Raw genomic sequence first — 11,633 nt, forward strand, 5'->3', positions numbered from 1 at the left:
GTGGCTCAAAGGCCGTGACCGGGTGCCGACTGGGAGCATATCCTTTGTGGAGCTCCAACGTGGACTAGGGGTGGCTTTCATGCCATCGAAACCACGGGATAAAAATCCTTGTGCCGAGTTTGTTCTCTCTACCCTCTTTACACTTTCGCATTTACATTCTTGCAATTTACCTTACTAGATAGGTTGCAAGTTTCCTTAATCGGTAGAGTAGACACGCTAGATAAACCTAGAGCACATTTAGATAGAAATTGATATAGGTTTATCTTGTGTTATTTTTTGAGCCAGTTTAGTTCTAAGTGTCCTAATTCACCCCCCCCCCTCTTAGGACGTCACCGATCCTTACAGTGGCAAGGTCCACGTGCACAGAAAAGGCCGGCTTCGGCGAGGAGGTGGGAAGATCCTGCGTGCTCTTCAGAGGCTCCTGTTGAAGGGGCATAGCTCGAATGGCCATTGAGCCTTCAGGGGTCATTTCCTCGCCCAAGATGTCGAGGGCCATTTCGCAAGGTCTTTTCTTCAAGGCAAGCGCCTTCTTCTTTTTGCCCACTTGCGACAAAGGGTTGGCGATTTTCCGCTTCTTTTAGCTGCCACCAGCAGAATCTCCACCGACCTCAGCGTTTGGGGAGCCTTCTCCTTTGCCCTAACCTAAAGAGAGCATAGTCACCTTAGGCCTGTCTTTATAGGCAAGGCCTCGTGACTCGAAAATCCGGTTAAGTCGCCGACTGAGCCCCTAGTCAGCACAGAGTTGGGCTTTGCCCTGAGTAAATTTCCCAAGAAGAAGCATGACCTTAGTCTCCACTTCGGCCACTGTCAAGTCTGCCACAAAGTAAACAACGTAAGGAAATAACAGAACCGAAGTGCAGTTAAGAACATGATAAAAGAGAATACCTATGAAGCCTCGGAAGTCCGACTGGGGACAGCAGAGTCCCTCCGGGCCTTTGTCACCAAATTTCTGGATGGTCCAGCCTCGGCTAAGGCGCCACACCCCGGATGCCACGAACTCTTCTACGAGATCACGCGTGGTCAGATACTTCGCGCACCTGGTGAAGGCCTCAAATGCCGCCTTCTGAGAGGCCTTCAACTGTACATCAGGGGTGCGGTTCCCCTTCACCTCTTCGCACTTGGAAACGAGAAACTCCTCTCGGTCCACCTTGTGGTAGAACCACCACTACATCCAGTCCTTCGGTCATTTATTTTTGTATGCCACGACTGGCATGGCCAGGCCGGCACGGTAAGTGAAGTTCAGGCAGTCATAGTGGGCTTCACCTTGCACGTTACGCATGAAAATCGGCTTCGGTTGGTGATGGAGCCTGTGGGTTGTGGCGAAGGCCCTAGCTGATGCTTTTGTTCTTTCGGAACACGTCGCCCAAGCGAAAAGGCCGAGCTGAACGATGGCATTCAGTGTCAGCTAGTGGAGGTAGATTCCAAAAAGCTTCAGAACCTTGGGCACCATCTCATCGCAAGGAAGGCAAAGCCCTTGCTTGGAAGTATTCGACGAAGACAATGGCTTCGTCATCTTCAGGCTCAGGCGTCTCTTGGCCCTTCAGGAGCCTAACCTTCGAAACGTCGCTTATCAAACCCTCCTTCACCAGTCCAACAATGACTTCTTCATCAACCTTGGATTTCCCAATCCAATAAGTCTTCAGGCAGCTTGTCTTGCCTCTCGGAGCCATTCTCTTGGGGCTTCGGAAAGAAGTGTGATTGTGAAGGTCTTCGTACGAGAGCTACAGCTTTAGCAAATTCAATCGGTGAAAATTGAAGTGTCTGGTGGAGCGCTTTTATAGCGGTGAAAAAGAGTGTTAACGGCGGTTTAAATGAGGTGCATTGGAAATTGAACCGTTGCCGTAAAAGACTATTCGGCTTGAGATGAAGACACTGATTGTTGTTTGGGGCCATAACGGTCATATCCTCGCATATATATAAAAAATAGTTAAAAATAATAATAATAAAGAAAAAGGATGATGAACATGAGACGGCCATCTGCTAAAAGGTAAAATGAGCCCCCAGAGGTCTTCGACGGGCTGAAGGGGGCGGCGTTCAGCTACACTGCTTGATTTACAGGTTGAGCCCATCGAAGATGAATCTTACCTATAGGAGGCTACTGTTGGGGAATGATCTTACGCGCCCCTTCGGATTCTGAGGCGAAGTCCACTAGTGGTTGTTTAATGACGAATAATACAGTTTTTGTTTCAGGGAACACAGGCAAAGCATCTGGCGGGCCTTCGCATGGGGACCAAAGGTCGACCCGCGGCGCCAAGTATCAGTGCAGGCGAAGCCTCTGGCATGCCTTCGCATGAAGACCAAAGGTCGACCCGCGACGCCAAGTATTAGTGCAAGCGAAGCCTCTGGCGGGACTTCAGGAGGAGACCGAAGGGTGACTCAGGACGCAGTGCCGAGGCTAGTCGAAGGTGCCCTGAGGGCCCGTGTGCGGCTAGCTTTATGAGGACTCTGGCGAAGGCGTGCGTCCGTCGAAACCCGTGTAGCGGTCTGGGGTATAATTATAAATGTACAAATGTACTCAATAGTACCAAATACCCCCGAATATACCGAGAATGTGGCAGTTAGAGAAGTAACGCTGTAAATTATGGCGTGAAGTGGTTGAATACGAGTTATAAATAGACTGACACTGTAACTGATGGGACAGAGAAAAATTGTTTACTCATCTCCTCATAAACATGTGTTGCGTCTCGTCACCTTCAGCTCTTTCTCTCTCTGGGCCGAAGGCTCCCCTGGTTTGGTGACTTCGTAACCAACAGTATCTATTGAAGAAAAACTGCACAAGGCATCCATGCTAGAAATGATGAAGAACCAACCTCCAAAAAAAAAGGCAGTGATCAAGAACCACTTTTGTCAGCTATAGTAGGGTACCTCCATACCAGTGGTGTATTACAAGTTAAGAAAGATTACAATAGGCATCAGCCATATAATGAACAACAAAAAAATTCCTTGAACAGAGACAACACTTGTACTGGTATTCCCTAATGCTGGAAGGGTAGAGACACGTAAGAGCCGACCACAGAATATATCTACGAATCTAACGATAATCATGCATGTAATTCATGCACTGGACTGCTTAGAAGATGAAACTAAGCTTTGTTTCTCCTCATCAAACTCTTTGCTATCGTTGTCTTCCTTATGCTCAGATACCGGCCCACGTTGTGCTGCAGTATTTCCTTTTGTCGTAACTGATTGCTGATAGAGTACTCCCCCGACAATAGTGAAGAGCAAGCAAACCAAACCGACCTCAGTTGCATGCTTATCCCAGATCATCACATTGATAGCCACAGTGAGGAACTTATTCACAACCCCCGTCACGGTAAATGCTGTGGCCGAGACTGCTTTCCTTGCTGCGAAACCAAAGAAACTAATGAGCAGCCCAAAAACACATGACAATGCCACTGCCACAAAGGCATCCAGCTGAAACCAGCCTTCACCCCTTGATTCAATCGCTGCGAAGACCGACTTGTGCTCCCCTGTGACAAACCAGAAGATGGGGGCCAGCATCAACGAAAGAAGGTTATTGTAGAGCACAAAACCCCAAGTGTTCAGCCCCAAGTTTGTCACAATGTGCTTGATGTACACCATCTCAGTTGTTATGGTCACCAGATAAGCAAGTGCCCACGAGTATGCTGTGAGGCTGAATGCTGAATCTGTCATCACATAGCCAACTGCTCCTCCCAAGATGACCACAAGGGATAAGAATGTGAGCTTTGACGGACATGGTTGTTTCCGGAAAGTTGTGTCAGCGATAGCGACCAAAAGCGGGGTCAAGGATCTGAAAACTATAAATGTATCGACATTGGCATGGCAGAGGAGATTTGTGTTAGTGAATATGGCAAGGTAAAACACAAGAGCAGCCGGTGCAAATTTCTTTGCGGTCTCCAAGTTGAAGGGGTCATAGTTGAGAAGGCCTAGCTTTCCAAGGATCCAAACACCACCAGCTGATGTCAAGTACTGCAGAGCAGTTAGAAGGCCTGGGTAACTGAACTTTGTCACAGCATATTTGTTGATGATTGAGAGCAAACTCGAGCACAGAGCATAGCCTATCACAAGGCTGCTCGTTGCGTAGTACTGCTTTGCCATGAGACTGGATTGTTCACCTGAAATTGGTTTAACATTAGGCACTAGCAAAACATTTCAGAAACAAACCAATGCACATTCTAAGAAATTGCTAGGTGCTGCAACTATTCAGCAACCTGGTTTGCTCCTAAAATAAATAAAACGAGAATACCTGCAGAGTAACATCCACAATTTATTGAATTACTGACTACTAAAGAATTTCCAGATGTCCACATCAACAAAATGGAGAATTAACGAAATCCACAATAATGTCAGATCTCAAGCCACTTCCACAGATTTTGGACAATTTATCGACAGATGTAGTAAACATATTTCTACGCAGCTACTTGCCTACTTCGCACGGTTACGGTTCATCCAGATGACACTGAATCCTTTACTTGCTCCTAAGAGAAAACTACTTAAACTAAGGAATATTTTCGTCCATCAGCCTCAGAGCATAAGCATTTTTAGTGTCTAGATATAACATTCACATGTATGTATATACAAATACAATCATGCATATATCCAATAAATTGTCTACACACTAATTACTGAAAAAAGTCATACTCCAGAAACTGAAGCTCCAAACAGGAGATATCCTAACTACAGAATAAAACACCGAAGTAGACACATTACATCTACATGTACACTATGCACACTCAAGACACCAAACTTCAACGAAAAATTTGCCGATTCTCATCAATCACTCAACAGCAAAGAAATCAAGAAACCATCGGCGGCTAACCTCTGCGGCACACCCGAGTGACCCGACCAAGATTTCAATGAGCGGCAGCTATTCGGTGGATAAAAGCGGAGCTCAAATCACGCAGGCAATGAGGGCAATAACCTATCAAGATTTCCTTTCGGCCTTTGAGTGCAACCAAAGAAAGAAATTTGACTCCCAAATTTCCGCCGGATTTGCAGAGATTTCTTGGATGCGCGCAACCAAGAAAACGCAAGGAAAGGAAAAAGGAAGCGCCTTCAAATCAGAGACCCAGTGCGCCCATCCCAAGAAACGATCTGAAGAACGGAGCGGAGAGAGAGAGAGAGAGAGAAAGAGAGGCGTACAGGGAGAGGCGTGGCAGGCGCAGCAGCTTTCCGTCCGCCTAGGGTTCCGTCTGTGGGAAGTGCAATGCGAGATGTGTGTGTGAGATGTGTGGCCGGGATAAAGTTCATAAATTCGTTTGAAATCTGAAAATGGGAGGTCAGTGATTTTCTTAAATTCGTGAATATCAGAAAATATGGTCGAAATTCGATAAGAATTCAGCTGAATTCAATTGGTCAAACTGGTTGGACCGATGTAAAATCCGGTCGAATCAATCATTTGGTGACCAGTCAAATTTAACCGAAAACCATCAAATTATACTGAAAACCGATTGTATTTTCCGCATTTTGTTTGCGGTTGAAAAATGCTCGATTTCCTTACGAAAACCATTCGGTTTTATCGAATTTTAGTAACATTCAAAAAAAAAATAGCGCAATCTTGTAAAAGCGATAACTAATTCATCTGAGCTTCAAATAAAATGAAACAAATTTTGTTGGTTTTCTTGTAACATGATCTACATTATAAAAGTATTTATACTCATTAAAAGTTGTATATTTTCTGTGAAAAAATTTATTTTCTAAACCTAGTTAAATGCATAGTTGATTATTTGTTAATCCAAAAATCATGAAACTAATCTTTTTAGTCTTCTTACATGATCCTCTATCTTCTAAAAATACATAAAATCCTGAAATAGTTATTTTAACATGCGGGATTGAGTAAATGTTTATTATTTTACTTAAACAATGTTTTGTATAAAAAAATAATGGTAGACATGACAAAGTTAATTATTGTGCTTTTTCTTAACATATTCACTTTATCCTTGTGAACTTTGTAAAAATCATGAAGAAATTAATAAAAATCTAAATGAAGTAAAACTAATTTATAGATCATATTAAGGTAAATCCTACACACAAAAATATGTGTTTGTATGTTAATATTTTTCTTAATATGAACGCTACTAAATGAGCTGCACGTTTTTTCTTTTTTCTTTTTCCAAACTTCCTCTCCATAAAATATGATACAAATGATATTATTTTTAAATTTTTTCACAAAAGATCTTAGAATTGTCTCTAGTATATTTATAATTTTTGTGATTTTTTGAATTTTTTAAATTCAAATTCAAAAATCGATAGAATTTAAAATTTATGTGTGCAGACCGAATTGGCCAATTTTTGTGACATTCGATTGGTCTTTTATGAATTTTCGAACCTTGACCGGGAGCCGATTTTTTTATACTAACTTAAAGAGAGGTGTCGGTGACAGAGGGATTTAATTAGATGGAAACGATACTGATGCTTGGAGTATCTGTATGTTGGTTCCACAACCCCTCCGTCTAAATAGATGCTGTCCTAAAATACAGTACGCTAAACTTTAATTTGCAAGAAGAAAATGACGCTTATCTATCTCTTCACAAAATATGTCATCTTCATAAATTTTATAACAATATCCTAAAATTATTAAAAAAATTGATTATTTTTTATGTCAGTTCTATTGGCACGAATTTGGGAGAAAGAACTGTACGCATGCCACATTCACATTTATAAGCAGACTGAGTATGAAGAACTTTGTTTTCTTCCCAATCTTATTTATTCAAGGACGTATTGTTACTCGTTTTAGTGTTGACTAACCCATATTCACAACTCGCAACACCAGCTTATAAATCACAATGGCATCGATAATTAGTTATCTTCCCAAAAAATGACAAAGTATATAGCGATACACTATTTGTACTAAAACAATCTCGCAGCATCGACTTGACGCTAACGAGCATGTCTCATACATACAAGTCATTCAATTTGGACAGAGAATTCGAGGATTAATTTCTACTCTGATTCGAATTGAGACTACAGCCCAAGAAAACAAGGCGCGCTTACTCATACATACCTTGAGTGAAGAGCCAAGTCATCTTACCTAAGAAAAGAGAAGTTCCGATCTTGTCAAAGCTATGCATATGGACATAAATCCTGAGCATTCGGATCCAAATCACAGTTTGAAAACGAAACAAAATTCTTCCAGTGGATTAATTGCCATCTTCTAGTCCAACGAAATCTGGAAATCCACCAGGGACCTACTGGAATCTACCACCTTTTGCAGAAGAAAATCCTATGATACCCAAACACCTTTAAACCTGATTTGGACCCTGTTAATCTCTGACCCATGCCAAAACAAATCAACCACCTCCATTTTTTGAAGTCCAATCTGCGAAGCCGGATTTCCAATTGTGTATTAATAGGCCCATCAGAAGTAAGTAACAACAAATACAAACAGAATTCCTGGTTCATTTAGCTTCAATTAGACTTTGTCAGCTAATTCTTTTCCTCAGTTCAGTTCGGTGAAAATGAGAAGCTAGGTCTCTAGTGTTTAAAGACAATCAAAACAGCAGCGCAGTTATCCTTGCATCGCCGTTCACGAACAGCTTCCTTCACGAGGCGGCGCACAGCAAGCGAGGCTGAAGAGGTCTCCTGCAATAGTTGCCATCTTAACAAGTTGGAAAAGGAAGCAAGATAAAAGAAGGCTGTAGCCTGATTGTGGTTGCAAATGAACTGTAACTGAAGAAAAGACAAAACCATTATTTATGTTTAAGGTTCAGATTCAGTGATTTAATCAATATTAATCAGAATCTAAAAGACATGTTATGCATGCTGGGTAATCATCTAATTCCATAAGTAAATTAAAAGCATCGATTTCAGCAATTATAGTTATAGATTACATATCAGTGTCATCTGATTAAAATATGATTTGACTTTCACCACAGCAGAGAACTATTAGTGAGTAGTGGGCAAAAGAAACAACTGCATTGGAAGTCAAATTGCTGAAAGAAGCAGCACCTTCAACTGATTCTGAACAAATTCAACAGCATCACCTGCTCCAAATACCTAAGTACACAGGTATAACGCAAATGTCAGACTTACCATACAAAACATTTCACTGAAGCAGTAGAAAAAATCTAATAGATACAAATTATAGGGGAGGGTTAATGAACATACTCCCCATAAACCATCACACCCAAGAATGATGAAACAACCTTTCTTTGTATGTTTAAAAGAGTGGACGTCTGGTGTTGGAATTAACGCAACCTGCATTACAGTAAGATGATAAATGCTCATTTAAGGCAAAGATGAATAGCAGCAGTTTTTCATTTCAGTATGGGCTTTTTAAGAGCATGGGTAAAGAACACACATTCAGCACAGACTAAAAGTGTGATTTATCTTAAAAATTAACTTCACTGTCCAGGCATGGACACAGCCCAACACTACATTCATAGTTCAACATGTGGGCATTTTATTCTAATGCGAAGTCTTGAGAGTTGCACGTGAAACAATACCCAGAACAGTAAGTGAAAATTGTGAAAGTCCAATGGATGTTAATCTATATAAAGGATCCTTGCATTAACATCAACTCTACCATGCTTAACAAGTAACCCATTTATGTGCATTATTCTTGCAAAGGTGCAGCAAATGAAAAAAAGGGAAATCACCACTTAGGAAACAGTAACTCAATTTATCCCAAACGTTACATACTGATAGTTCATAATCGCAGCCTATAAAAGTTTTAAGCAGCATCGTTCCCAGTAATTGATAGCATCAACAGTACATCAAAGTACATTTCTAGTACACAGATCAAAGGGAAGGGTACATTTGCATGCAGAACTGACACTTCATCACTGCATGATCTAGATTATTAAGATAAGGCGCATAACTGCAGGCATCTTTTCCCTAAGCAAGCAATTAAATCTTAGTGGTCTATGCTACAACAAAAAGTTTTCCTCAACCAAACCAAATATGTCAGCCATTATACCAGCCTTGGAAGATATTATTGCTATCATGGCCATAATCACTATACTAGGTCCAAGTTCTAATGGTAAAGCAGGGCTATATACTAAATGCTCAACTGTGTGACAAGCAGTTGAAGAAGAACATATAAACAAAGTTGCGACTACAGCAAATCAAACAAAATAAGCATAAGCAAAAGCTTACCAATTATCAATGTAGTAACATTAGATGGGCATAATAATAAGAATAATTGAAGAGCAAAGAGCATCAAAGAAGCACACGAGAAACATATAATTTGCAGACAGTCAACATGCTAATTTATGAGAAAACAAGTATAAAAGGAGAATATTTTCTATTAGATCATGTCCCCCTTGAAATTGGAATACAGCATACAAGATAAAGAAAAACCATCACCATTTTTCAGAAACGTCACGTGCATTTCAGAATGTCAGCCAGAGAAACAATTTAAAGTTTGTACCATAATCTCATCACTGCAGCCAGAGAAACAATTCAAAGAAAAAATGATATAGACTCAACCCATTTCTTTACAGAAGATAAAACTGAAAATGTGTGACTTAATATATATAAACTTGTAAAGTAAGATGACGAAAACGTCAGAAGGTGAATCTTCTAGCTTAATAGCCTGATCCAAGTGTAGTGTCTAGATCAACAAAAGGAAGTAAATTGAATTTCATGTACGATATACCTTCAATAATGGCCTTCTTTGCAGCTTTAACATCCATCTGCGCAACAATTGATAAAAATTAGGCAACTAACAGACAACAGAAACTTTCTTTTTTTTTTTCTTTCAAGCATATAAACAGATGAATAAAACACAACTAAAATATCTTCATCATGAAAGAAAAGGCAAATCGTTAATCTTAACCATGGATTGCTCGCATAACCAAGATAAACAAACAAAATAGGCAGGCAGCACATAAATTTGTGAAGATTAAAGCGTGTCAAGCAATCTGGTAGAATAACCAGGCAACACAGAAGATGCAAAATGTGTAAAACATAACAGGAAGGTAGCGTGAAAAGTTATGTGTTTACAAGCATTAAGAACTTTACAAGTGATCAGAAAATCCTCCTATAAGAGCAACTGAAGGCAGAGGAAAAACAGCATAATGATTAACGGCAACATTGGAAAGAAGCACATAATGTAAACAGACCAACTCACGTGGTAATCCTGCAGCGACAACATTCTGATGCAAATGCTTCTGCGCATACTCTGCGCCCAAGCGGCCACCATGCCCGTCATATATAGCAAAATAGGCACATCTGCACCATGGCACAAGCGTTAAACTACACCCACTGCACGCAAGTACTTCATACAAACAGAAGAAGACGATCACCTCAGGTTTCCTGGAGCTTCCAAGCCAGCATCAGGGAGAACCACCAACGCGTCCTCCATAGTCTTCCGCGGCATCAGCTTCGACGCGAGTCAATACCTTTTCTTGCTCACCTGAAGCCTTCGAGTTCGTCGCAACCTTCTCACCCGCAACACATTTGTCCGCCAGCTCATTTCTGGAGGTGTCTCTCATTTCACCATTTGTTTCTTGAGAAGCACCGGCCTCTCCTCTGCGCTCCGTTTCAATAGCAGTGCCGGCACCTTTGGGGCGCTTGGATGCCCAATCTTCACTGGCGGAGCTGGCCTCACGCTTCTGATGAGCCATGGCGAGTCTAAACTCCGAACAGGGGCGTTAACTGAGATCAAGCGATTGATTTTGCGCGCGCTGAACAGTTACTGACTTGTGGAGAAGGAGGGGAAAGATTTGGTTGCTCAAAGAAGTCGAAAGATCCCAAGAACAAAGCTAACACTTAGAACAAGTGAATCCGTCCGAGCGAGTTAGGGTTCCTTACCGGCAGCAGAAACAATCAACCCCAAACTCCAGACGGATCTCCACTCCACGCCAACGCAATACCAGTAAAAGGGGAACAGGAGGAGGAAGATGACGACGACGAAGAGCACGAGCGGAGAGTCTCTTCGAGGTGGTGGCTTGCCGCGTGCGAGCTTCGTTGGCCGGCGGCAGGTTCGACGGCGTGGGCGGACGCTGGCGGAGAAGAGGAAGATGGTGTGAGCCGAGCGATGCTTTGAGGTCCGGTTCCGGGCTTTGGGCTGGCCTGATTGGGCCAGAAAATGAGCCCAACCATTATGCCCTACGCCAAAAATGGGCCCATCACTGTTTAGTACATGTGCTTCTGTATCTCTGTGAGGCAGGACCTAAAACCGTGGCTTTGGGGCAGCGATCGGGTAATATATATATATATATATATATATATATATATATATATATATATATATATATATATATATATATATATATATATATATATATATATATATATATATATAGGACACCTATTCTATACTCATAGGAGTATGTACTCCCACATGCAATATACCACCTAAACAAACACTTTATACTCTTTTATCATTTTTAGTATACTCTAATACTAATTCTAAGATACTCCAATATGAGTTGTATGAAAAAAATTCAATGTTAGCCTTTCATTTTTGTTATATACTCTTTTTTATACATAAAAGAAGTATATACGCAAATTAAGATAAAAATCATGGAATTTCATAAAAAATTTCGTGGGATTTGTATTGTAGTATCTTATAATTACTAATGAAGTATATTTAAAGTGATAAAGAAGTATAACTCATGTGTAAAAGTGGTATATGAGAGGTGGGAGTACATACACCCAGGAGTACATACTAGTTTTCCTATATATATATATATATATAGTTTCAG

At 41.1% G+C, this 11,633-nt stretch overlaps 2 protein-coding genes across 8 annotated transcripts; both read right to left on the reverse strand.

The window, feature by feature from the left end:
* Positions 1–2,815: 2,815 nt before the first annotated feature.
* Positions 2,816–5,282, reverse strand: LOC133902256 (GDP-fucose transporter 1-like). 3 transcript variants are annotated; one of them, XM_062343870.1, is made up of 2 exons: positions 5,125–5,282; positions 2,816–4,097 (listed from the first exon to the last, which is right to left on the reverse strand). In XM_062343870.1, exon 2 carries the CDS (start codon positions 4,078–4,080, stop codon positions 3,055–3,057), a length of 1,026 nt encoding a protein of 341 aa, XP_062199854.1. In that variant the 5' UTR covers positions 4,081–4,097; positions 5,125–5,282; the 3' UTR covers positions 2,816–3,054. The 3 variants fall into 3 exon arrangements, with proteins under 3 accessions (XP_062199854.1, XP_062199855.1, XP_062199853.1); XM_062343871.1 differs by lacking the exon at positions 5,125–5,282 and adding an exon at positions 4,904–5,112; XM_062343869.1 differs by lacking the exon at positions 5,125–5,282 and adding an exon at positions 4,802–5,112.
* Positions 5,283–7,305: 2,023 nt separating this feature from the next.
* On the reverse strand, positions 7,306–9,617 carry LOC133902365 (probable protein phosphatase 2C 67). 5 transcript variants are annotated; one of them, XR_009906855.1, is made up of 4 exons: positions 9,581–9,617; positions 8,127–8,178; positions 7,930–7,977; positions 7,306–7,563 (listed from the first exon to the last, which is right to left on the reverse strand). XR_009906855.1 is itself a non-coding variant. In XM_062343952.1 (4 exons), the coding sequence occupies exons 1-4, from the start codon at positions 9,289–9,291 to the stop codon at positions 7,456–7,458; spliced, it is 249 nt and encodes an 82-aa protein (XP_062199936.1). In that variant the 5' UTR covers positions 9,292–9,611; the 3' UTR covers positions 7,306–7,455. The 5 variants fall into 5 exon arrangements, 1 of the variants encoding a protein (XP_062199936.1); XR_009906857.1 differs by having other exon boundaries at positions 8,089–8,178; positions 9,581–9,616; XR_009906856.1 differs by having other exon boundaries at positions 9,289–9,611.
* Between the last annotated feature and the right edge of the window lie 2,016 nt (positions 9,618–11,633).

This window comes from Phragmites australis, chromosome 20, assembly GCF_958298935.1.
Source record: "Phragmites australis chromosome 20, lpPhrAust1.1, whole genome shotgun sequence".
Taxonomy (NCBI): Eukaryota; Viridiplantae; Streptophyta; class Magnoliopsida; order Poales; family Poaceae; genus Phragmites; species Phragmites australis.

Excerpts from the sequence above, each read along its gene's own strand:
- LOC133902365 (XM_062343952.1), bottom strand. Across the intron at positions 7,978-8,088 it reads GGTGTGATGGTTTATGGGGA|GTATTTGGAGCAGGTGATGC; the intron begins GTATGTTCATTA and ends CTGTGTACTTAG. Across the intron at positions 7,564-7,929 it reads TTGTTCAGAATCAGTTGAAG|GAGACCTCTTCAGCCTCGCT; the intron begins GTGCTGCTTCTT and ends CAACTATTGCAG.
- LOC133902256 (XM_062343870.1), bottom strand. The coding sequence starts at position 4,080 with ATGGCAAAGCAGTACTACGCAACGAGCAGCCTTGTGATAGGCTATGCT.